Genomic DNA, 27306 nt, shown 5'->3' on the forward strand with positions numbered 1-27306 from the left:
TGGCAGCCCCTCTGGACTAGAAGCAGCCCACCAAAGCAGCGGAGAAATAGCAACTAGTGACTACAGCTTTGTCTAGTGCCTACTTGGTTCGGAACTGTCTGCATCTCCACATTTTTTGCTTCTGAAAGAGACACAAAAACATGTTGAGAATCTTTCAGTTTGCATGTCTGGCACCTAGCCCCCGTCTGGAATCAGGCAAGTGCTCACTAAAGGTTCTGGGGCTGGAGTAGCCCGGAAGGGCAGGACTAGCCTACACGTTTCCTCTCTCCCTGCCTCTGTGCCAGCAGTGACGCCAGAACGGAGCTGAGGGGAGAGTTAGCCAACACTGGGGGCCCTTTGAATGAGGACCATTCTCAGGGAAATGCCGGGCTGGAGTGTTCTTCTCTTCCTCGTGGTGTGTCCTGGTTTCACTCTGCCCTCTCAGCACATGAAATCACAGCATTTAAAAATGGAAAACCAAGGTTGGTCCAAGGTATGAATCTTTTCCTTTTTCTTTTTCCCTTTCTTGTCATAGATTAATGCTGTAGAATGGAGGGTTCTGAGCATTAGCTCCAAATGGTTTGCTTTGGTTTTGTTTACAAAGGCGGGGAGAGCTGACCTTTATCTAATTATGCCTTTTGCAAGAATACTGAGCAACTCTGGAACCTGGCAAACACCAATCCTCCCCTCCTAGACTTTTTTAACTGGAGGGAGAGGACTGGCCCGCATCTTGACTACTGTACCTCTTATGCACACAGCTGCCATCACCAAATAAACACAGCAGCACAGTCACTGGCACAGTCCCAGCCCCACACTTTTATTGCCTACACCTTTGTTTTTTCTCTCTCTCTCTTAAGCATTGTCAAGAGTTGCGCAAAGAAAGCAAATTACCTGTGCTCCACCCAAGCATATAGGAAGGACAGACTCCAGCAGGGCAACCAAGAAAGGGGAAGTAACATCCACCTAACAGCAAGACAGTTTGGAATCCTTCTCCGCGGACTAGCTGTGTGACCTTGGAGAAGTTACTCCATGTCTCTGAGCTTCAGATTCTTCAAAGGTAAAATAGGAATGATAGTAGCAAACGCATCTCACAGGCCTGTTTGGAGGATTACATGAGCTAACAAGTAGTAGATGGTAGGTCCTCCGTGAAGAATTCCTCTCCTGTGATGGCAGCTAAAAGGGTGTGTGTATTAACCTGAAAACACCAATGGAGACTCCTGGAGGCCGGAGGTGTTCATTTTCCTGAGAAAGGAAAGCTCCCTGACACTTCCCTGTCTTCCAAATTTCACTGTAACTGCCTCAAGCACGTTCAGACAGAAGTTTCTCGTGTTCAGATCTCCCTCTCCAAACAGTTTACATCCTCCAGCCGCTTGTCGGTGGGGGCCCCAGCACGGGCTCCCAGGTAGGAACCATTAACTCATTCCCCCAAGTACTGCCTTTCTGCTGAGGTTAAGTGGAGACAGGAAGGAGGCCCAGCTACCAGCCACCAGCCACAAAAGGGAGCACTGCTGCCCTTGGTCTCTCTCTACAGGGCTCTTAGGCCCACATCTGGGGAAACAGCTGGTGGGAGAAATGGAAAAAAAAGTTCTTCTTGTTCTTCCTGATGGGTTGTATTCCAAAGGCAGTACTTGAGCGAAGTGTCTTCCAGGCTTCTCCCCATCCATTTAAGGGCATCGACGAGAAATGAAAAATATTTTCAGTCCGCCCTTTCTTTGCTCTCCCTCTCATTCCCTCCCCCTTGTCATTCCTCTTCTCTTTTCCTAATTCTGACAGCTTTTTCAAGTATCCTGGTGCCAACTGCTCCACAAGGAAAATGCTATTTCCCCCTAAACTAAAAAAGATGATTATAATAATAATCATTTTGAGGCAGAAAGCTCAAGGACAAGGTAGTAAGTCCAATTTTTAAATCTTGTTTCTCTACAACAAATAAAGTACTACATCCTTGTTGTGGGAAAGGAATCCAACAACCCATATGTGTAAATGGGATAAAGCACTCCATGCTCACCCACTCCCCTCAATCCCGTTCCCTGGAGGTGACCACCACTTAACGGTTTGGTATGCATTCTTCCAGACATCTCTGCATTTGGGGTCATTTGGCAGATATATGGTACTTGCCTACTGTGTTCTGGGCAGTGTGTTAGGTGTTAGGACCAGTGATGAATGAACATAAATCTATACATGTACATTGTGTATTTATCTGTCCTATCTATTGCCAAAAATAAGATCATGTTTCTCAATAAGTAATACCTCAGAGCCACTTTTCCATGTTAATATGTAGAAATAAATACATACATACATAAATATTTATGATTTTTAACAGCTGTATAATATTCCATTGTCAGGAGAGATATATATATATATATATATATATATATATATATACCAAAATGTACACAACTCATACACACTGTTTTAAAAACAAGCTGCATTCCCTCTGCTGGCAGAATAAAGAGAAACCTGCTCCATATGAATCACTTGAACAGAAGCTAGCCTTCTGGAGAGGGATGCTCTGGAGCCTGTCTGCTGCACAAGGGTGGAGAGATGGCCAGCCTAATGGGCTGAACCTCAGGACTCAACAGGCAGGCAAAGCCAGCACCAGGAACCAGTGTACCTGCCCATCACCCAGCTGGGCACCCAGCTAGCCGGTGGGTAACTAAGTTCACACCCGGGTCCCTTTGACTCCAGAGCTCTGGCCACCACAGCTCCCATTGTAGTCTGCTGTCCTGGTCATTCTCTTTCCAGAGTCTCCTTTGGCAACAGGTTCTCTAGGCACTGATTAAACAAGGAGAAGGAAAGGCAAGGAAATGCAGCCAGAGGAGAACTGTGTGTGTGAGTTTTGTTAAAAGTAGTCACTTTCTTATGCCTGTGGATGGGGCAGAGTGCACGCGCACACCCACACACTCTTAGGGGGATAGGCAGTGAGTCCTCCCTTTGTGATGGCAGCAAATGCTGTTGCTTTAAGCAGTTAAAGACAGTAAGAAGTTCTTGCTTCATATTCCCAGTTTCCTCCTCTGGAGCTGCTAATGAATAACCGATCTTAACACCCAAGTTCAGTCCCCTCCCGGCACCTTCTCAGGCCAGGCTGCTATGATCAGGCTGAGGTCTAGGGCAGTGGGGACATTCCTTAACAGTTACTTAGCTGGGTGGTGAAAAAAAAAAATGCAGCCTAATTGGCCAGTGGCCTTTCCTAGTGAATGAAGGAGGTTTCTGTTTTAAGAAATAAAGTGACTTCTCAGCGGCTGTTGATTCACTGCCCACAGGGAGATTTTTGAGCCGAGGCTTCCTAGCCTCGGTAGAAATTTGCATACAACTTCCACTTCCTGCTTCAGAGCCTGTTCCACGCCTTACCTGGGCCTGGAGAGGGTGGAGAGAGGCCGGAGCAACCCAAGGTGGAGTGACAGAGAAGGAGAGAGCGTAACCACCCCGTGTCCTGGTCTGTCTGTCCGTGGTGGCTCTAAGGTAAGTCGTACAGAGTCGGTGCCTGCCTAGCCTTACTTCTTAACCTCTGACCCATTTTCCAAAACACTGTTTTCTTCTTTACTCAAATGTGCTGCCTTTCCTCCACCTTCATCTTCCCACCTTTCATTTGTTCGTGTACAGAGAGACCAGCTTGGGCTGAGAAAATGACAGTTACGTTTCTGTTGGGAGAAAGTGTGGCGGTTTAGTATTTCAGCCGGGAGGATCGATAGATTAACTCTTTGAGGAGTGGGGACACACATCCCCCACCCCTCACCCCCGTGTGCTTCCGAGCCGCCTGGGAACCATTTGTTGGCGTACTTAGTGTCCCCACAAGTTTTGATTAAAAGGACAAGCCCCACTTCTCCAGGAGGAAGTGGGGGATGGCAAAGATTAAGGAATTGGTTTCCGGCCCCGGGACACGTCAGTGGCAGAGATGGAAGGAGAACTCCCAAGTTTTCTTGATCCCTGTTTCACTCAGGGAAAAAAAAGCAACACTACAATCTTGGGCCAGGAAGTTCAGCCCTGCTCTGTGCTGGCTGTGAGCCGCCTTCTCAGCCCTCCTCCCACCGCCCTCCGCCCTCCCAAACAACCCACACCTTTTTCTGGCACAGATGGTAGGCAGCCTTCACGGAAAAGAAGGGGAGAAGTGCTATTATTTAATCTTAGAAGCTAATCAAGCTTCCTGTGTCTTTCAAGTTCAACATGGTCTCTTAGCATAGGGGGATATTTTTAAATGAACGAGGGTGGAGGGAGTGACCAAATAAATAATAAAAAAAGAGGACAAGAAACTTGGTTTCAAGTTCTCACTCCACCCCTTGCTGTGATTCTGTGACGTAGGCAGTTCACTTTGGTTTCACGAGGCCTGGATTTCTTCATCACCAACATGTGGGTGGGGGCCGTGAACTAAGAAGATTTTGTCTAAATTCCCTTCTAACTAAATAAGGCTAGGTGATGGGAATTCCAGAGGGGTAGCCATAGTGGGTGGTCTTTAGAAGATGTGTTTTGTTTACTGATTATTTAAATATATTAATTTTACCTCTGGCTACTAGATGGTTAGTACCTGGAGGAAAAGGACTTGCTTCTTAATCCTTTCCACCACCTAGCACTCCATATAATAACAAACAGCTCTTAGCTCAAGCTCCTTCCATAAATACTCCGATTTCCATTTTGCTCATCTGCTGTCAAGACAAAAGGTAAAGCAATGGTCTGGGTGAAAGGCTGGGGGCGCGGGGAGGGCAGTGTTGGGCAGCCGTGTGGCTCTGTGGGAGGGCTGCCTGGAATTTAGGCATTATTATTGGCTCTAGCTAAACAGGAGAAAACAGAGGGTTTCTTGAATCAGTTTATATCCCAGTTGGGTTCCCCAGGAAGAACGGGCCTGTGCACTTATCCACAGAGTCAAGGCAGGCCAGATTGCTGGCAGACAAGCCTGGCTCCAGAAAGCTGTTTTACTGACTTAGCTGGAGCTGGAAACCACTGCTTGGCTAGACCCGTCACTGTCTGTGGGGCCTTTAATGGGAGGTGAGAGGAAGCTGTAAAGCACATCCTGATACCATGTAAGGGTAAGGACTAGGATTAATGACACATTAATAGATGGCGGACACACAGAATCCAGAATCCTTAACCTTTTCCAAACCATTACTTTTTAAAAAGTTGTTGTTTCTTTTGAGCCATTCCTCTCCCTCAGTCCAGTTCAAACAGACCCTGGCTGAGTGCGATGGGCTGACTCAGGGCTTTCAGTATTGCTAAGGTGTTTCTGTGGAATATCAAGGTGCTGGGATGGTCATGTTTTTAAATGGCGCTCTCTCTCACCCTGGCATGAGACGATAGGAATTTCAAGAGGTTTCACCTGTGATGAGTTACTGATTTCAATTCTCCAATAACACGCACATTATCTGAAGGCAGGCTAACTGTTGTTGGCTGCCGGCCTAGCTTTGATCCAGAAAGGCCACCCACAGTCATTCTTCACCTGGGATTGCTAGATCACCCAGACATTCCACGATGGAGTGTCAGGAGATAGATGCCCTTGCCCTGCTCGTTGCCGGGGATGAGCTACCTGGGAGTGAAGTCTGGGCTGTGAACCACTGTGTTAGGGAGAAGACCCTTAATGCGAGGACGCTCACCTTTGGAGGGTGCAAAGATGGAACATATGTAAGCCTGCTTCTCTCAGGATTAAGGAGTTAGTGACTTGCAAATGCTCCTGGAAATAAGAAGAGAAGGCAGTTACATTTGCAGGAATTCTTTGAAAGGCACTTGGAAAGATCGATTATGCGGGTGGTTTGTCTAAATTAAATCTATGTCTTGAAGAATCAAAATCTCGGAAATTTGAATCATTTTTCTGCTACAGGCAATTTTAGATTTAGCCCTTAAAAACACACATGAATTGCAGGCAACTGCTGCAGGAAAAAAAAAAGAGCACAGATGCAGCACATTAAACTTTAAATTCCTTTCAGATCCAACGAAATGACCCCTAATGTTTGATCACATTTCCTTATCAAAACAATCCTGCCATCCCTCCGTGAGAAAGCATCTGAGGATTAGAATCAAGAAGCTCTCCCCGCTCCACCCCCACCCTGGGCCTCTCCTGTTTCTTCCTAGTGCATTGTCACCAAGATATTTTTAGCTCAAGAAACCCAGGCTGTCCTTCTCCCTCCGACGTTCGCATTCGTTGTGCCTAGTGCCCGACATACCTCCTACTCGCCCGTGTGTGCATGGATGCCCGAGCGCTCAGCTCATTTGTTCTGTGCCTCTGTGTCAGTGTGTGTGTACGTGTGTATGTGAGCACAGATGTGTACACAGGGCTTCCCAGAGACTGAAGGTTTTAAAGTGGCTGAGGGAGGAAGGTGGGCTCTCATCCCCCTCGTGACCCACAGAGCTGTGCCCGCTTGGCACAGTTCCCTGAGAAGGCAGCTGAAACCCAGCTATTTGGATTGCTGGGAGCCACCACCCCCACCGCCCGCGTGACCGCCGTCCTTCCACCCTGAAGACCCAGGCTGGCTGGGGTCTTCGCAGCTCCCTCAGCCATGAGGGAAGCTTGGCTCTTCCCTGCCTCTCTGTGTTCCTGCATGCTTGGTTCCAGTGTTTTTCCTTCTTCCTCTCCTCGGCAGGGTCCCCAGGTCTCCTTCCCACCTCTGATCTCTCTTTCTCTTCCGATTTGCCTTCCCAGACTCTTCCCAGCTCGCCAGCTCACCTTTAACACTCTTGCCTTTTGTCTGTATTTGTTCTTCCTCTTTCTTGCCGAGTGCCCCTTCTCAGATCCAGCAATACGTGACAATCACAGTTTAAGTAAGCCTCCCTCCTATGCCAATAAAGGACACATTTTTTAAATTTTCCTTCAAGGTTTCCCACTTTCCTTGCCTCTCTCCTTTTCCATTTTCCTTCCCTCCTTTCTATCCCTTCTTCTTCCTTTCCTGACTTTTTCTTTCTGCCCCTTCTCCTTCACTCTGGGGTCTGGAATGAATTAAGAATCACAAATGTGAGCTTAGAGAAACCTTATCTGAAACAAAACAAACAGACAAAAGAACCTAGGGGCTGGTTTGAGGTTGCTCCCTAAATGTTTTTTTTACCGACTTCCCACATGGTGGAGTAAGTCCGTTCCCGTTAGTCCATCATCTAGTTGAGCAGCTCAGAGGAGTTTCCAGAACGAACTTCTGCAAATCAGGTCAGGTCACGCTGCACTGCCTTCAGCCTGCTGTGAGCTGTACTGTGCAGGGTATGAACAAGGGCCAGTAAATGTTCCCTTGTCTCTAGGGCTCACCACTGCTTCCAATCCTCTGGCAAACCAAATGGAAGAACTTCTGTGTCTGGGAAATTCTGCAAGTAAACTTGGAAATATTTATTCACTGGAATTTGAACCTAAGCCACACATTTCACTCAAAACCAACTTCCACTAAGCAAACTGAGGTTGGGAAATTTTGCATGCATTTGGGCAGTAAACAAGAACTTTAATGAGTTTAAAGACTTTTTTTAAAATCCAGGACTATTAGACACTTATTTTAAAAATTTCTCCCTAGGCAGTGAAGTAAGACCTTGAGAATCTGTAATTGCAAGTATCTGATCCAAATTGAGTCCGAGGATCTTCCTAGCTGTAAATTTATATATTTACTATGTTCACCTGAAACGATCATGCTGCGTGTCTCTAGAACTCTTCAACCCTATTGTCGACCCAAAGATTGCTTTAAAAAAATCCAAGCAGTTGGTAAGAGCAAGCTTTGATTATTTAGGAGCTGGTAATGTGGTTTATTAATTACTCAGGCTGCTCACTCCTGCCCGTCCTCTGTTTCTTGCTATGCTATTTGTCTTCTTCCAGGGACATAACACCTTCATTAAATCCCATCCATCCTTGCCTCAGAGGCGTCCCCTGGAATCTACCCGTCTCCAGATGCATCACCATTCATCATCACCCTTTGTTTGTGCTCTGTCAACAAGTTTTCAATTTATTTTGAATTCAGTTTATGATTAAAATTTAATGAGATCCAATCAAGTGCTTTTCTCAAATCAAGATGCCTCTGCGGTCTCATCCATATCCTCTATTGTAGTGGCATGAAGAAAAGCCATCACAGGTTTCCAGCCTGGCCATTCTTTATGAAACGCAGGTGGCATGTGGCCACGCCTCCTTAGCTTCAAGGTGAATGGTTCCAAAACCTGTTTATTCCAGAAGCTTCTAGGAGTTACTCAGCGACCCCATCCCCCCTCTCCTCCCCCCAAGTCGCTGTACAAGTCAGTGCTCCCAGCCGAGGTACACATGGTTCAGGGCACAGGCTCTGGTGCCGAACTACTTGGATTTGAACCCCAGCTATGCTGCTTGCTGGTCCTGTGACCTTGGGAAACTTACTTAACCTCCCTGTGTTCAGTTTCCCCATTCGTAAATTGGGGCTGACAACAGTACCTACAAATAGGGTGACTGCAAGGATGAGTTAATGCACATAAAACCCTGGGAACAATATTTGACATAATTGTTCAAAAAATTAATAACAATTATTGCTAACAAAGGGTAAGGTTTCTTAAGTATATCCATTTTGTAAGGTTTATATTGATTTATCAGCATAATCTAAGTCAGAGGTTGATAAACTACAACCCTTGGGCCAAAGGTGGCCTATGGTCTGTTTCTGCACTTGCCTCTTGCTAAGAATTCATGTTTTTAAAGGGTTGTTTAAAAACAGACAAATTAACTGAAAAGCAGAGGATGAGACAGTGGCAATATGTGGTCTACCGAGTGTGAATTATCTGGTTCTTTACAGAAGAAGTTTGCCTAATCCATGTGGTTTAATGGAAGGAGTCAGGAGATCTACAGGTTAGATTTGGCTGTGACTTTGGAAAGCGACTCAATGTGCCTACGATTCTGTACAACAGGAGTGGTAGAGTGATACCACGTACCCTGCCCGTGACCCAGCTTGTTTGGGGGGCCAAATGGGATGATGTGTATGGAATCTGCTGGAAATACACACATTGGTTAAAAAGATATGGTCTCCATATATTAGGTTCATATAATAGTTTTAGCATCCAGGTATGAAACAGTGAACATGGTCTAGAAAAACAGTTCCAAAGCCAAATCTCTTGCCGTTGTAAAAATAATAACAAAAGATCCTTTGTATTTTGAGAGCTAGGCCCTACAGTCAACACTTTATTTACATCTTCTTTTATGCTCTATGAGGTAAATGTTATTTTCCCCATTTTACAGATGAGAAAAACAAGGTCCAAAGAAGTCAAGTAATTTTCTCAAGGTGATACATCTAATCATGCAACTGTCAGAAAAATAATTTAAACATAGGAAGTTTGAATCTAGAGCCTATACATTTAAGTCCTGCATCCTTTCCACATTCTAGAAATATGTATTAATTCAGGGTAAGCCCACTTGGGCAGCTAAAACCACGGTTAACTGTGAACACGGACATCTGATGTGTTAATATGTCCCCTAAGAGAGACTTGTGTCCCATGCAGGCCAGGGTGAGGTCTAATAGGACCTGCAGAAAGAGAAGTGGGCATCATGGAAGGAAGGGAACTATGAAATCAGAAAGGTGAAGCTGTGATGGCTAGCAGGCTCTGTTTGGAGAACCTAGTCCTGTAAGGCAGGATGTGTGAGAGGTGCTGGAGGAGAGAAAGGTTGCTGGGAACAGACTTGAGCAAAGACTTGGAGGCAGCAAAAGAGAGAGAGAGAGAATGAATGGGAAATTCTGAGAGGGGGACACCAAGGAGCATTGTCATGCGGGAGGGCAGAACTGTGGAATGTCCATTTGAGGTCTTAAGGGCAGAACCAGGCAACTTGGGAAAGGAAGCAAAGAGGAAGGCCTCAGGCCTGAGGAGGCAGAAAGGAAGCCAAAGAGAGAGCCTGGGACAGAAAAACTGAGAGAGATTTGAAGAAAGGGGCTGGTCAGAGTCCAAGAGCTAGAACCACAGCTCACAGTCTGCAGGGAGGCGACAGTTCAGAAGAGGGAAACTGCTGTGTCTTGGGTCAGGTCAGAGTGAGAACCAGGCTCACGTGCACGCCTGCTGCACCTGGTTGTGCGGCCCTGCGTCTGGCCCTCACTCCTAGCTCATGCCCACCTCGACCCACCCGCGCCCCACGTGGACAAAGGCCTCCAACCTCTGCTGAGTGGTCTTTGGTATTTTAAGGGCCAGTTCACTCTCTCCCAGGTGGTCTCGGCAGGGCTTCCCTCACGTTGGTTCTTAATCTCTATGAACATCAGAAATACTAGTGGAGCTTTTCCTTTTCCTTTTTTATCTTTTAAGTAGACATAGAAGTACTTGGTACAAAATGTAACAGGCAGCGGGGAGGGTATATAGCTCAGTGGTAGAGTGCATGCCTAGCATACACAAGGTCCTAGGTTCAATCCCCAGTACCTCCATCAATAAAATAAGTAAATAAGTAAACCTAATTACCTACCCCAGCAAAAAAATAAAATATAACATAATAGGTAAAAAATGCTCTGAAAAGCAAGTTTCCCTCCTGCCCCCGTTCCCCAGGCTTCCCTTCCCAGAGGCAACCTCTGTCCCAGCTCTCTCATGGGATGGCGTGAGCACACAGTCTTAGATTGCACAAAGGGTAGCGTGTTCTGTGCGCTGTCCTGATCTTTCCATTTTTTAACTTCACAGTAAATCTTAGAGATAGTTCCACATCAGTTCTCACAGCACTTCCTCAGTCTCTTCCAACAGATGCAGAGTATTCGTTGCACGGCTGGACCCCAGGTTTATAAAGCAGAACCTTTTGGACGTGCAGGTGTTTGCTAGTCTTGGCTGTTGCAGACCCTGCTGCGTTGCCTGTCTTTGTAGCCTCTTTATTTCACACAATCTATGCGTATTTCTGTAGAGGAAATTCTTGGACGTGAAATTACTAGGTCAAAGGATGTAAGATTTTAAAATTCTGATAGTTATGGCCAAATGGTACAGATTCCACTCCCCTTGGCAAAGCATGAGGGAACCTGTTTACCTGTACACAGGAACCCTGGCCCCACCTCGGAAACTTTAGGTGTGGGGCCTGGGCATCTTTTCTGTGAGCCTCAGAGAGCACTTCTGAGCCAGAAACTCTCCTGGTGTCCCTCACCAGCCAGCCTCTCCTTCCCCCAGGAATTTGCTGTAATAAGATAGACATGGCCATTGTCCTCCCAGCCTGACAGGCCTCGGCCTCTCCCTGTCATCCAGGGCTCAGCATTCATGCTGCTGAGCTGAGACTGTCCAGGGCACCGCCAGCACTAGGGCTCACCCGGGTCTGGCTGGCAGATCTTCTGTCCCCCTCAAGGGCCTGAGACTTCTCCTGTAGGTCATGACTAGAAAACAGGGCTTTTCCACTTAAATCCAAGTGCTGCCCTCTGTGAGGGACGGGAGCACAGGCCGTGCCAGGGTGACAGCCACCTGGACACCATATGGAAAAGGCCTGGAATAAAACAGGGAAAAATGGAAATGGTTAGGAGTCGTGAGATATTAAGTTAATTTTTTTAATGTGTAGTATTTTTTTTTCCAATATTGACCTAAAAGACCAAAAAATAAAACTGGCATTTCTGACTCAACCCACTAATCTGCCTGTGGCTCTCTGATGTGGCACTAGTGTGTAATTGTTCTCTGTGACACCCTCAGGAGGCTGGCAGGGCTGTTCTGTCAGTTCTGGCAGGGGAGTCTAGGGCCAGGAGGGGCCCTCGTGGTGGCTGCAGACCTGCCCCACCCTCTGCCATTCTTGGCGGAGCTCTGAAGACACACAAGGAGATCAGCTGCCTGCTTGTCTGGAGTGGAAGAGTAGATGTCCCGCCACGCTGGGTGGGAGCCTAACCTTTATTCTGCAACGGAGGGTTGAGGTCAGCCCTGACTTGGTGGGGGACCTCTTTAGACATGGCCCAGGCCAGACACTTAATAAATATTTGAGAGGAAGAAAGAGAGGAAGGAGGAAGGGTACCCATGAGGTATAATTTTAAGAACTCTGAGGACTTGGCCCACCAAATCCTCCCTGACACCCCTCGTGGACCTGACATTCTCACTGTCAGTGATCCTTCCAGCTACACAGATCTGGCCCCTCTCCAAAACAGACATCAATCATTTATTCATTCAACAAATATTTATTGAGCATCTACTATGTACCAGGTACAGTTCTAGGTGCTGAGAATATAGCTGTGAACAGAAGAGTAAAAAAAATCAGTCCATTGTGAAGTTTACACCCTGTGGGAAGGACACAGTAAACAAACAGGAATATATTAGATATTTGTATTTTAACACACATTTTTTAGTATATACAATGGTGGTAACTGCTAACGAGAATGGTAAAGCAGGGAAGGGAGACAGGAAGTGAGAGGAGTGTGTACAAATTTTAGAGGGTCACAGGGAAGGTGACCTTATTGAGAAAGTGATAGTTGAGTAAAGACCTGAAAGAGAAAGGGAGCAAGCCAGGCAGACATGTGGAGGAAGAGTATTCCAAGAAAGAACAGCAAGTGCAAAGGGCCTGAGGTAGGGTCTGTGATTTCCTGTATTCGTTTTCTCTCTTGAGCTGAATCATAAGAACTTGAAGGTAGGAATAATGTTTTATATGTCTTTGGAAATAATTTTGGTTACCTTTCACTGTATACCCTCTTGTACCACTTGAATTTTGTATCCCTTGTAAGTATTACCGATTGTTGTGAAAGTCTTTGAATTGAGCTTGTGTCTCAGAAGTGGGCGGACACATATCAGAGAGCTGGACACGTAGTAGGGTTCAATAATTATTTGCTGTTTGCATTATTTCCTAGTGATACGTTGAAAACATCAGGGTCCTTTTTATTTTTTAAAGATTATTAATCTCGTAGCTTTCCTGAAAGGCTGTTCATTGCCATGCCAGGTTTATTCACTATCATCTAAGGGGCCATTTGTTCCTTTTCAGACCAGCTTTTACTCTGGAATCCCTACCATGGAATGGACCTCAGATTTCCAGTTGTGTGACCGCCCTTTGGAGAGGACCACACTTGTCGCCCTTTTTATGAACTTCCTCCAAACCCTGGAGGGCTCCTCAGCTAAAAGAGAATTTGCAGTGTTTTAAATTAAATTTTATTTTTTTTAGGGAAGCACTTCTAAGGTATTCACATTTGAAGACCCAGGGAGAATATAAACAATTGCACCTGAAGTGTGGAAAATGAAAATGAATTGCATACCAAGAAATAGCTGACAGCATTTAGTCCTCTTGCTGGCTGCTCGCTGGATGCCTTTCCCCCCTGAATCCCCCCATTCAGCTGTGGGCCCACAGATGCTCATAGGAGATTACACAACACTCAGCCAGCCCTTCAGAAAACACTTTAGTTTCCTGACTAGCTGAAGGGCATGTTGTACAGCATATCCAGTTTCATTGCCGTAGAAAAATTGTAAGAAAGAAAGGAAAACAATGGTGAGCATTTTTAAACAATCAGTAGTTGAAATATGTGTGTTTTGGGTAGGTTCCCATTCATTTTTATTGGGCCTAATGAATTTAGGTGATGAGGTCTTTTCTCTGCAGAGCCAAGGGGCACGAAGCGCCCCCAGCCTAGACAGTGGCCTAGAAAGCCAGCCACGACCGAGGCAAGGTGGGGTGGGGGGCGGCAGGGACTTGGAGGCTGAGGGGGTTTTCTGTTGTGTCTGAAAATGGTACAAAGGTGGTTTGCAGCAGTTGGCGAAGTCTGATACCAAGTGAGCATCAGAGAAGTGTTAGAGGGCATTCATTTGGCAGAGAGTGCGAGGCAAATTGAGGTCTCTTTCTATAGACCCAGAAGATAAATTTGGTGGGAAACCACCAGTCCCACGTCTGCTCTGAGGGGCAGCATTTTTAAATGTACACCGTCATATTGCCATTGGGTTGGGTACCAGGCTCAAAAGAAAGGGAATTCATATTTTTCAGAACGTGTCTTAGAACAAGCGTTGATGGACACTGTGCCTTTGGGCACCGTAAGCCCTCTGTGAATGTTTGTGGTTGGAATTCAACATGCATCCAAAATAGGAATTTTAAAATCCAGGGGTGAGGGTATAGTTCAGTGGTAGTGCAGATGCTTAGCATGCATGAGGTCCTGGGTTCAATCCCCAGTACCTCTATTAAAAATAAGTAACCAAACAAATAAATTACTTTAAAAATCTGCCATCCCCAGCACCACCCCTTCTCTCCGTGTGGTATTTAAGGTGTGCTGTGTATGAGGCCTGCACGGAACAGGCTGCTGAGATTTTTTTCCTTTTCACTCACCCCCTGGCTCCACTACACCTGCTCTAGAGCTTTCTGCAGGCCTCCTGTCACTCCCGGGCCATCTTTTCCACCGGCCTCCCTCCTTCCCCTGGAGCCTGAGCATCCTGGGGCATCATCTCAACCAGTCTGCTGATAAGGGGAGGCTAATTTTCTTTCTCATTCTGTTATGTTGATTAAGAGTTCTAATTTTACAGATAAAACCAATATTACCTGGACCGTGGGCTAAAGGCTAGTTTAGCAAGCCTTGCCTGTTCAGCTGCTCCATCACAAGCCAGATGGTCAGGGCTACCTGCACTGCAGGCGCAGTCCAAGAGGGAATTAAGTCCTCCAAATAACCTAAAGTTGTTAAGTAGAAAATGTCATTGTGACCTTTTTTCCAGTGCTTTTTAAACTCAGGCTTCTTTTTTTTGTTTTTTTGGTTTTTTTTAATTCTTGTTTTAATTAGGCAATAATCACACAGAGCAAAAGTTTAAAAGCTCAAAAGGTGAAAAATCTCCTCCCCACTCCTCTCCCTCAGTTTAGTTCCATCCTCAAAGGCAACCAATAAACAAATATCTTGTGTGTTCTCCACATTCATTTTATATGTGTACAAGCAGATGTGCACACACACACATTCACACATTCCCCTTATTTTTTTACACAAAATAGCAGCATTGTATACACATTGGTCTGCACCTTGCTTTTTTTTTTTTTTTTTTTCTTCAATCAGTTAACTGCATATTTTGGAGATCACTGACATCCATTACTGAGATTTCTTTCATTGTGGATTCCAAACACACATGAAGCAACCCCTGTTCTGATCATTTCTCCTTCCTTCAAACTCAGCTGTTGATTTTCATCTGTGTCTTTCCCTCGCTGGTGTACGACTTCTGCCTCCTGATGGTTCAGTCACATTCTTTGAGTTGCCTTCCGGATAAAAAATATTTTAATCAGCATAATGCCCTTGCCTGGAGGATAAGTGAACAGTTTTATGTGGTCAGGGCTCTGCTAGCACATTGGTACCACACTCTTGTTAATTTAAACCACATCTTGAACTAGGTCCCTTAAGGTCATAAAATGGGGGACTCCAAGAAATGATCTGTCCTCTGAGGCCGGCATTTTTTTCTCTTGTTCCAGAAACTAGAATGAACCGAAGCATTCCTGTGGAGGTTGATGAATCAGAACCGTACCCAAGTCAGTTGCTGAAACCAGTCTCAGAGTATTCCCTGGAGGGGCAGCCAGAACCACCTGCTCCAGATACAAGGAACATGGCCCCCAACAGCTTGTCTGCACCCCAAACCTCTCACTATTCCTTGGGAGACTTTTCTCAGGCTCACCTGCCCCTGAAACTTTCAAATCACCAGTGGCCTGTGTCCCAGCAGGTCACCTGCCTGCGCACTAAAGTCCTGGAGGAGAGTGAAGACAGCTTCTGGAAGAGACACCCAGACCCGGGCAAAGATTTTCCTTCAGGGTCCTCTGCAGCCAGTGAGCCTAAGCCTGAGTCTGTGGATGGAGCCCTCCCGCCGGAGCATCAGTTTTCACTTATGGAAAAACATAATCAATGGCTGGGGTCTCAGCTTTCAGCAGCTTCTCCTGACACTGGTCATGACTCAGACAAATCAGACCAAAGTTTACCTAATGCCTCCGCAGACCCCCCGGGCAGTAGCCAAGAGACGGTGCAACAGCCCCAGCACCACAGAAACCGAGCAGCCCCAGATCTGCCTACGATAGACACGGGGTACGATTCCCAGCCCCAGGACGTCCTGGGCATCCGGCAGCTGGAGAGACCCCTGCCCCTCACCTCCGTGTGTTACCCCCAGGACCTCCCCAGACCTCTCAGGTCCAGGGAGTTCCATCTGTCTGAACGTCAGAGATACCCAGCGTGTGTACAGATGCTGCCTCCCAACCCTTCCCCGCATGCTCAGTGGAACTATCACTACTATTGTCCTGGAGGTCCCGATCACCAGGTGCCATGTAAGTGAGCTTTACCTCTTCTGGACATTCTGGGCTGGGTCGCTGATTAAACGGGAATCTCTCGTCAATGTCTTGCAGCACTGGCCAGCACGGAGAGGTCAGAAGGCAGGGAGGGCATTCTATTCCCATGTGGCTTTCCATGTGTGGTTGGATTTGAAAGGGGTTTTAGAAGGATGTTTTATCTTAGCCCAAAGCCTGTCCCAGTGGAACCTACTTCTCTAGGAAACTTGAAATATAAAACAGATTCCTGTCTAGGGTAGTTTAAGTGAAACTTGTCTTAGAGGCAGAGAGATGACCCAAATGACTTCTAGAAAATTTATTTGTTTGAATTCATGGGTACCTAGGTTCTTCCTTCTTTACGTGCTTCTTCCCCAGCTCAGGTTGTCACAGAAAGGGGCTCTCTGACAAAAAAATCGAAGGTTCCCAGAATGTCATTCAGACTCTGAATTCATGCCATTCCATGAAGATCCAGTTACTCCTGTGATTCTGTTGCTTAAAGCCTTTTGGAGATTGAGCCATTCACATCTACCCTACGATCTTGCCACATCTGTGGACTGGCAGTCTCCCCAACTTGTCAAGCTGTTTCACATCCCCCAGCATTTGTCCAGCATATACTAGACTTCCAGTAATTATTTCTAAATGAATGAATGAATGAATAATATGTATCAGTGCAGTAAGCATCTCTGAAAGTGATGAAGTCTTAGACTGAGATAAAAGGGTCATCACAATTCTTGATGTCATGTCTCCATGAGGCCACTGGGAAATAATGATCGGGCTTTACAGAGGAAACACAGGCTGAGAGATGAAATATTTTCCTTAACAAATGAACAATGTATAAAAAGCAGTTCAAATGGTCTGACCAAGAGTCTGAACAAAATCCTGATGTCTAGCTTTAAAATGTTATAGAAATAATTACAAATGCTATAATCAAACACAAGTTATGTATTTGTACATGTACATTTGGTATAAATCTTCCTAAAGTGAATGGAGCAGTAGAGTAATTCATAGTTTTAAAAAAAAGAGAGAGATAAAGGAATTTCACTTAGAAGATGATGCTTGGAAGAAACAGGCAAGAATGATTGTGAGTTAGGAGTGAGGCCAGCAGCTGGGGAAGCAGCAGGGCTTGGGGAGAAAGGGACTTACAGCTGGGACTCTGGTGTTTGTGTTAGATGTTGGGCAGTCAGCTGACTGGGAAGCGTGGATGCCACTGGTGCTCTGAGTGCCCTGTAATAGGATGGGTGTGGTGGCAGAGTTCCTTCAGTATGAGTCACTGAGAACTGAACTTTGGCAACATCAGGATTTGCATTGTTTTTCTCAATGATTTCCAGGTTAAAGGGAATAATTTTGTGGGAATAATACCACAAACTACTTTTTAACATTCTACTTCCTGCATTTACAGGTAATTTTTCTGATCATAACAGTAATAATTGTTCAGTCTCAAAATTGAAATATACCCAAGAGCCCAACTCATGTTTCTGTCACCCAAATATCATTCCTTATTGGGGTTTGATGTATTTAGTGGGTTTTTTCCTTTAAAATTTAAAATTTTTCCAATGGTATCCAGTGTACTTCTTCCAGCATTGTTTAAAAATGCTGCACATTATTTCATCAGAGGGATCCACCAAATTGTTTTCTTCTCTGTTGTTGGACATTTTAAATAGCTTCCAATTTCTGGTCCAATAAACAATGGTATGACAAACATCATGTACATAAGTTTTTACCTGCATTTCTGATTAATTCCTTAAGTTAATGTGTAGAAATATGAATACTTAGTCAAGGACTCTGTGATAAAGTTGCTTTTATCCACCAACAGGAAAAGCCTCATCATGACAGACAGAGAAAGCATTGACTCATTATAACTTGAGGGTCCCAGGAAGATCTTCCCACTTGAAAATATTTTTCCTATTGAACCCTGAAATGGCACCACTAGCAATCTAGTCTTTGGGGGTAAGCCTGCTCTGGGCAGGCTCTGTTACAATGCAAACACTCCCGCTGGGAACACTTTTAGTCTCCAACACCTGCTCTCTTTCATCAGATCCCCTCCCCTTGCCCTCTATATTATTTCCTTCTATTGAAGGGGGAGAGGAAGGGGAGAACCACGATCCTGGGAGTGAAGCCAGGTGATGAAAGGCAGAAAGGAGAGAACTTGGCCAGAAGGGATAATTCACAGAAGATATATAAACAGCCCATAAGCACATGATACCAAGCTTAACATTCCTGAATTTAAGAAATGCAAAATTTTTAAAGATATGTTTTTTCTACTTAGGTGTGCAAAAATAAAAAAAAAAATCTCAGGCAACATCTGGTGTCAGTGGGGTTAATGGGGAAATGAATACTCCCATCTACTCTTTTTTTAAATTGAAGTATAGTTGATCTACAATATTGTGTTAGTTTCTGGTGTACAGGAAAGTGATTCAGTTATACGTATATATGTATCTATATACTCCTTTTCATATTCTTTTTCATTATAGGTAATTATAATATATTGAATATAGTTCCCTGTGCTATACAGTAGGAGCTTGTTGTTTATCTATTTAATATAGTTTGTATCTGCTCCATCTACTCTATTTTTTAGATTTTGTTTGTTTGTTTGTTTTGCTTTTTTTTTTTTTGTGGGGGAGAAAGTAATTAGGTTTATTTATTTACTTACTTAATGGAGGTACTGGGATTTGAACCCAGGACCTCCTGCATGCTAAGCATGTACTCTGCCACTGAGCTACACCCTCCCCACCTTCTCCATCTACTCTTGATAGAAGTATAATTTGGTACAATCTTCCAGGAGGCAATTTCAGTATCAAATTTCAATGTGTCCTCTTTGGCCCAGCAGTCTAACTTGTAGGAATCTATCCTATACACACATTAAACAAACATAGAAAAATATATGATTAAGGATGTTTATTAAAGCATTGTTGTATTAGATAAGAATAAAAACACTAAAATGCCTATCATAGGGGGCAGATTATTGTAAATAATTATAAATTATTAAATTATATATAATTATTAAATTATAAAAATATAAATTATTATAAAAACATAAATTATTGTAAATAATTTGTGATTTATTTATACAATGGACTACCAGGCCCCTGTTATGTAGAATAAAATACACATCCTGACATAAAAAAGATTAAGGTAGAAGCATGTAGTGTTGATCCCATGCATGTTTAAAAACTCCGTTAAACAAGTCTAGAAGGGTCGCCCCAACCATTAATAGTGACCATGGAGGGAGGACAGGGAATTAGGAAGAGACAGGGAGATTTTTCTTCTAACTTTTTATACTTTTGTTAAATTTATTATAGCAAACAGGCATCACATTTATAATTTAAAAAATAAGGAAAAGATAAAAAGAAAAAAGAAAAGTAAGGGGAAATGAGAGTGTACAGGTGGGCTCACCCTAATCCATCCCGCACAGGCTTGGCCCTGGCTCCCTGGGGCATCTAATCACAGGGAAGGGGGTCAAGGCCGGGTGATTTTTGTCAGGGAAGCCCATGGCTTACGGTTTTTCTTCAGGGCACTGCAAACCCAGAATATTTATGAGGCCTCCAACAGCAGTGTCTCCCAGGAAGGTGGCTGTGAGGATTAAATGAGATAATATATTAAAGACACTAGGAAGGTGGCTGGCTTGTACTAAGCCCTCAATAACTAGCAGCCCTTAGTTATTATTATTATTTAAATGGCTCCTGCAGCCCAGCCCCGTAGAGTGGCCCCCTACATCCCGATTCCTTTTGCTGGCAAAGAGTTTAAGCATTCAAAGCAGGTGTACAAATGCTTAGTCTCATGTTAGGGTTATAACTGCACTTAATTGCCAACAAAACCACTTCAAAAGAGCTGTTCACCTCAGCGATGTTTGTGCAGTTGGAAACCACGGCTACGTGGTTCTACTTGGTTTTAGAAGAGCATTGCTTCCTCATCCGTTAATGAGAATATAAATAAATAATGATTGCCATGCAAATGCCATCCCTTAGCCTTTGCAAGTTAAAGCAAAAAAATGGTTACTGGTCACATTTTTCATGTTAAAAAAATTTTTTTTCAAAACAGGTGAAAACAAAAAGTAGGAAAAGCCTGTTTTTTCCTCTCCCAACCCCCAGTCTCATACTGCCTCAGAATCCTTCCCACTGAAGGTCATCAGAAAGGAGATCATGGCTGTGCCATCAAATAAAAACCCAAGATGCAAATAAATTGGAAAAACAGGACGTATTAAATCGGAAGTGGCCATAGTTTACCATAAAATTCTTGCTTTCTCTAGCAAGGAGACTGAATAAAATAAACCAGTAGGCACAGGCCTACTATTGCTCATATGGACGCCAAAAGTGACAATTTGTATGCTAGAATGCATGTACAATTCAAAGTAAGGAAAAAACAAGCCAGATGGAAGAGATGATAAAGAAAGGAGTTGCCTTTCAGGAGCTACAGCTGGTTACAGCTGTGGGAGTTCTGTAACAGTTTATGTTGGCCATTTTGTTTTCCTGGCTAGAGTAGTTGTGTTGTATCATCATATTCTTTTGACAACTTGAAAATCAGATTTTATTTTCTGTCTCAAATTCTTTTAATACCATTCTTAATAAGGAAGAAAAATGTTGAATGTTTTGATAGATAAGTGGAAAACCTCATTTAGGATTTGGTGTACAAATTCCAAGTGGTCAAAGCCCAGTAACGTGAAGATCATTTGTACCCAGGCCAAGAGGATCATAAGATTGACAAGTAACATACAGTTCTGGGCACCCATTTATGATTGTGCAAGATTCGTATTTTTGTTTTGTGATTAACACTGCCTTGGAATTGAGCAGTTACTGTGCTAACAAATCATTGGTCTATCACATCCCCCACCACCTTCTATTCTCCATCTCCTGCAGAATACACTCTGCTGATGGAATTTCAGGCACTGAAAACAAGTCATTGGGGGAGATATTTTGGGGCAATGATTCTGAAGTCTACCATGTAGGTGGCTGCTGACTTGCACGCCTCTCCTACTCACATACTAATGAGTGTAGGTTTGTGTTTCAAAACAGACATCCACAGACACACAAATTTCCTCTCTCTCCGTTTATTTTGAGCTACTCAAGAGAGCTATATTTTATTTATCTTTATTCCTTGAGTGCCTAGCAATAGAAGTTCAATAAATATTTGTTGAATGAATAAAAAGAAATCTGTTCCCTGCTTCCTGCAAAAAGGAGTTGTTCCCTAATCATGAGTAGAGCTTTTGTGATATCAAGCCTTGGAAAGACCCTCTTTACTTGTCTTCTGGGAGGGTGGAGGAAAGGAAGGAGGTCAATGGGATTTGGAAACAGACCTTGTCCATTCATTTATCAATTTATTCCACAAGTATTTGCTCAGTTCTGTGCTAGGCACTGGATGTACAGTAATGAATACAATACACATATTCCTGTCTTCGTGGGGTTCATAGTCTACTGGAGATAAGCCTACAGATAAATAGAAATCAGCAAACAAAATAACAAAGTAGAAGTGTTCTGAAGGAAATAACCAGGTGTTAGAACTGATATTAATAGACAGGATGACCAGAGGAGGCCTCTTTGAGGACACGTTTGAGCTGAAATCTAAAGGATGAGAAGGTCCAGGAAGCAAGGAGTTTTGCATAGCTAAGGTACCCAAAGCAAGTGAGTGGGGCTGGAACAGGGTGAGTGGGGAGAGAATGATATGCTAGAAGATAAAGGAGGGAAGGGCCATGGTAAGGAATTTGGATTTTTTTGTAAGTTAAACTTCTTTAGGGAAACAGAAAATTGAACTCTATAATCCTGAATAAGGAACTTAGAACAGTGCTGGGCATGTAACAAGTACTTAATCAATGTTAGCCATTATTTTATATATATAGTTCCTGACGACCTTGCAAGCTCTGGTCAAAATAGTGGAACGAAACCCTCAAAACTTGAGCAATGAAACGATACTCATTTGCCTGACAAACATGGTTTTTATTTCACAACTTTTCCACACAACCAGCCAAATTCCAGACAAAACCCAGTCAAGTTCACTTACAGAAGGGAAACCTTAGTTTTGATTGACCCTCTAATGTTCAATATTCTTTGTTTTAAACAATCAAAGGACAGCATAGAGAACTATATTGTCAGTACCTTAATTTTAAAAATACATGAGGTGGATGGTTTTCATCTGCTCACAGAAACCAGTGTAAGTTTTTATCACAGGTGGCCATTTCAGAAATGAAAGTTACAGCTAATCAAACACTTGGCCCACATGCCTTAGTGATTTTAATGATATGATTTGTTGCTATGAGACAAAAACATGTTGTGCGAGAAATAATCTGTTAGAAATCATATGACCTTGATCCAAAGGCTTTTGATTAACAGCACTAACATCCACTTTCTAGAAAAGAAACAAACCCTATGGTTAGAGTTTGGTAGTTCTTCTAAAGCAAATAAAACATTATTAGCCACTTATTAATGGATATGAGAAGCAAGAATGACTCCAAGCATTAAAAACTTTCAAGCCACTGGCAAAGTTGCTCCTCTTTTACCTTGTCTTTCTTCTTCCTGCTTCCAGAGGAGACACTGAAATGGACAACAGATGAGAACTAGGTAGCCTAGAAGACCCAAGACCTAGCAAGCAGATGGTGCAGTTCTACATGGCTTCTCGTGTGTGTGTGTGTGTGTGTGTGTGTGTGTGTGTGTGTGTGTGTGTGTGTGTGTGTGTGTGTGTGAGAGAGAGAGTGAAGTTGGCTTTGTAACCATTCATTCATTTACTGAGCATCCCCTGGATGTTGGCACTGTGCTTGGAGATGTGGTGGAGAACAGGCACAGTTCGTGTTTGCACAGAGCTTAGATTCTGGTATGGAAGGCAGGCAAGAAGTTGACAAGTAAGAGTCATGCTTACTTACACAAACATGATAAGCACTAGAAAGAAAACAAAATAAAGAGATGGGATAAGGCGACTGGTGAACCTCTTTGAGTAAGTGATATCTGAGCTGAGCCCTGAATGCCAAGAAGTTGACTTGTAAAGATAAAGGGCAAAAACATTCTGGGTAGAGAGGATGGCAGACTTAGGGTCCCAGAGTTTGGGGTGTTAAAGACAAAGAAAGACAGACAGGGTGGATGGGGCTTGGTGAGCTTGTGAGAGTGTCATAGGAGATGAAATCAATAAGAGCAGGGAACCTGATGGTGCAAGGTGGATTTTAAATGCAATGGGAAATCTCTGCAGGGTTGTTATCTACAGCTGTGTTTGCAAATGGTCCACTTATGCAAGACTCACCTAGAAGCACAGCTGGCCCCTGCCTGGTGACCTGATGACAGTGGCACTTTTTACCCTGTTCTAGCTGGGGAAAAGAGCAGCAGAAGAGACCAGTCCTGGAGCCCTGAAACTCCATCTGGTGAGCTGGACCCCTTGCAATGTATCTGACCTGACCCAGGAAGGCTGTAAACATAAAACCTGTGTGATATGTGTTGTTCTAGATCATAGTGGTCTCTGTGGTTCTGTGTCCCCATTCTCAGAGATGCCCTGCAAGTCCTGGTCTTTATTAGCCAGGGGCCTGAGATAGGCCCAGGCAGATCTTTTCATCCTCCTCCCCTTCCTTAAGCCCCTAATATCCTGACCAGGCCTAAGCAATAGAAGGGCAAGGGTCACGGTCAGGACCAGGAGACAACCTGGGTTAGGGAGGTGTGGTCACTTTTGCCAGAGGAGGCATGGCAGAAAGGACTCAGCTAGTGTCATGGGTCAAAGCAGACAATAAATTGAACCCAGTGAATCTGACCATGGTCGGGAGACCAGCTTGGGCACATTTCCAGGGTCACTCAGCCAAGTTTCCCGAGTCCGGACAGTGGGGACCTGGAGGTGGCCACACTAGTCAGCACACATATTATTTGTCTTCTGTTCTGTCCTTGAGGCCACATTCCCCTAAATGTTCCTCTGGAAACTTCAGTGGTTCCTGACTACTTCCCAAACTAAGGATAAAATTCTTATCCACATTCTCACCCTCCACATCTTGGTTCCAACCGCTTTATCTGTTATTTTCTTGCTCGCTGGCTGGTTCCATTTCACTTTACATCCCTGCGTGTACCCTACTACACAGCAGGCAGGCTTGGTTATTATTGTTACAGAAAAAGAATAAAGACCAATAAAGATTTTGTTAAACAATAGGGGCCCGTCTTGCCCTAATCAGCTATGCCTCCTGGATCATCCAAGTTCTTGGGCAGGGTGGCAATGCTCAGATCACCAGGAGATACTCATAGCTCATTTTGCGGTTTCTCCACCTGGCTCTCTCCAGCCCCTCTATAGGCTGGGCCCACCCGTAAGGTGCAACCAACCTCTCACTTTTCCCACACTTGTGCCCCCTTGGGCTGGACAATTCCCTCAGAGCCTTCCTCTTCCACCCTTCCTGGGTTCCCCATATCCCTCCTCTGGCCTCCACTTCTCTTCTCTCACCGGTCAGGCAGGTTGCCCTTCCTCCCTTGGGACCCTGCTGCTCCTGGGCCTGGCTAGGACCAACTTTCTCCTAGGTTGCTATTTCTTATAAGTCACTGCCAGGCCTGGCTTTGCTGTGAGACTTGCCCTCATCTAACTGTTTCGGCCCCCAAGTTCATGTAGCTTTTAGCAAGAGATGACAAAGAAAGTTGGGGGGTGTTGCCAACTGATTGGCTACTTCCCAGAGATATGAGCCAAGTTTTCATTCATTACTTCTTCCTAAGAGGCAGTGGAATGTGTGTGTGTGTATGTGTATCCACTGAAGGAGAGAGTAGTGATTCTGTAATTAACATGAGAAAATTTCTCCTAGCCTTGGAGTCTAAAAACTTGGGGAATTATGGTAGAAATAGTGGTGATCTGGACCCCTTGGAATGTATCTGACCTGCCCCCAGGAAGTCTGTAAAAGCAAAGCCCCTAGGGGTCTCTGTGGTCCTGTCTCCCAGTTCTTAGAGGTGCCCTCCAATTCCTGGTCTTATAAACCAGGGGGCTGGGATAGGCTCAGTTTGGATTATTCTAAGCATCTTATTTAAATAACGACCTATGTGGAATTTTGTGCTTTCCAATTAGAACACCAAATTCCTGATTTCACAGATGGTTTTTCACAGATGTTTTTATTTAGGAAAAAGAAAAAAAAGAAAAGCAATGACTCAATTTAATGAAAACTATCAAGTAAATAATAGTACAGAAATATGGCAAATATCATGAAGGTGGTAAATGATATCTGGAACCCTCAGTTGGTATCAAGACAAAAATTTGCACAGAGCTTACCGCTCCTTTCACACAAAGCAGCTAGAGTCAGTCTTCCCTGTTTTCTTTGCTGTCTTCACCCACAGATGGCCACAACTACCCTCGAGCAGCCTACCAGCAGGTAATCCAGCCAGCTGTACCTGGGCAGGCTCCACCTGGAGCCAGCATGAGAGGCCTGCACCCTGTGCAGAAGGTCATCCTGAATTATCCCAGCCCCTGGGACCAAGAGGAGAGGCCTACACAAAGAGACTACTCCTCCCCAGGCCTCCCGAGGTATCAGTAAGTATGTTGGGGCCAAATTTCAGACAGTTTTTACATGAAAAAGAATGATGCCAATGCAGTCACAATCTATCAGAACTCTGTTGTTTTGCTACCCACGTTACTGACTGAGCCCCCACCCCCCCATAGATTTTTCAGGTCAGGAGGAAATGTAAGCTGGTTGATAAGAGGCACCAGCCACAGAAAGCCACTGGTGACTGGTCAGAATTCTTTTGAAGGAAAGGCTCCCAAGATGCTAAGTCACACCTGCTTCTTTTACTTCCTGATCACCTGGCCTTTTAGCCCACGAAATAGGTTTTTTATTTTTTTACTATAACTGACTTCCAACACTGCAAATTTCTTTATTATACCCTTAGTTTCTACACCTGTTTATAAACTCATTTTTTACTTTGAAATTTTAAATTCAATTAGTTCTCAATAGAAATTTAAAATAACCTGTTATTTTCTTTTGTAGTAAAAGCATTCATACATGTTGAACACCATTTTAGGTCTTTCCAATACTTCTTCCAGAAAAACAATTTTAATTTTTCTTGACTTGAATTGTCTAATCCTTTAGTCCTATTTCTCTTCTTTGTTCTCTTTTGACTCTTCAGGTTTTCTGTTCCTCTTAATTTATAGATCTAAAATATACAGGAAAAACTCATTTAAATGGAGCTTCCTAATATATGACAAAGTGGGAAAGAGAGTAGATAAAATGTTTGCTTTTGCTCAAGCACAGCTTTTATATACCACTCCCAGTAAGTCTATATTCTGTTTTGAGAATGGAATGAGCTATGAAAGTCCTATTAAAGCAGATTTTTCAGAAATAGAGAAATCAGTAATTAGCTCTAAAAGTTTATTGAAAGAAAAAAAGCGCATCTATTTACAACGGCAGATAAAGCACATCTGCCTTTCCTCTTCACTCCAAAGCCAACAAGCCCTCACATTTTCTTTGCAAACAGATGCCTTTTTTTTTAAGAAACAAAATTGTATGGAATTTAAATAATGGAATTAAATCTTGATTTTACAGCCAGATAAGCACTCTTGCAGAAGAAATATCTAAGATTCCAAGAAAACAAACAAAATTTAAGCATCTTTATGTTTGGTGTTGAATAGGAGAGGCAACAGAAATTTTTTTTTTTAAAAAAAACTTTTATTTTGAAATAATTTTAGGTTTACAGAAGAATTGCAAATAGGGTACTGAGTAATTGCTTTTGTAACATCAATTTAAGCTTGCTATGGTCTCCTTGGATTTATTTTATCATTTTAGGCTATTGAAAAATAAGTTCACATAATGAAGAAAATTGTCCTCTTACTGACCTTTTGAAAGAGACTCAATACAGAAAGTTCACTCTGTTATTATTCTTCGATATTGTTTTTATATGAAAGTTTTTGAATATTATCAAGGCCTTAACATTTCTTTATCAAATGAGCAATCACCTTTTATAATAACCAAGCAACTTTGAGTACAAAGGCATTTAATGCAAAAAGGGTACGGAAATGGGTCTCCATTAAATGAAGGTATATTTTATAGAAACTTTTTCTCTATATGTTAATATAAAATAAAAATAACTTCCTCAAACATTCACAACTAGAAATATAGTATAGTTGAGATTCTGTATAATTTTATTTTAAATCTTGTTACATAGGACTTTCAGAATTTTTTATTACTCTTTTGGGTAAAAATATGAAAGCATAAGCAACAATCTATTAAAACTAGGCATATACACATAGATTTTTATAATCAAAACATCTTTACAATTTATAGTATAAAACAATTTCAAACACATAACAAATAACAAACATTCATGTTCTCAACTACCTAGATT

General features: G+C 43.5%; 1 protein-coding gene across 3 annotated transcripts in view; it reads left to right on the forward strand.

Moving 5' to 3' along the window:
- The first annotated feature begins 2423 nt into the window (after positions 1 to 2423).
- TRAF3IP2 (TRAF3 interacting protein 2) overlaps positions 2424 to 27306 on the forward strand; it is a 41324-nt gene continuing 16441 nt past the window's right edge. Inside the window, exons 1-4 of one of the 3 annotated variants that reach the window (XM_010992000.3) lie at positions 2424 to 2624; positions 3309 to 3438; positions 15209 to 16045; positions 25306 to 25498. In XM_010992000.3, the coding sequence (XP_010990302.2) occupies positions 15217 to 16045; positions 25306 to 25498 (1022 nt within the window). In that variant the 5' untranslated portion in view covers positions 2424 to 2624; positions 3309 to 3438; positions 15209 to 15216. Of the gene's footprint in view, positions 2625 to 3239; positions 3439 to 15208; positions 16046 to 25305; positions 25499 to 27306 lie in introns of those variants that run through there. The other 2 variants (XR_010381264.1, XM_010992001.3) reach the window with 2 other exon arrangements.

Source organism: Camelus dromedarius, chromosome 6, assembly GCF_036321535.1.
Source record: "Camelus dromedarius isolate mCamDro1 chromosome 6, mCamDro1.pat, whole genome shotgun sequence".
In the NCBI taxonomy this organism is placed as follows: Eukaryota; Metazoa; Chordata; class Mammalia; order Artiodactyla; family Camelidae; genus Camelus; species Camelus dromedarius.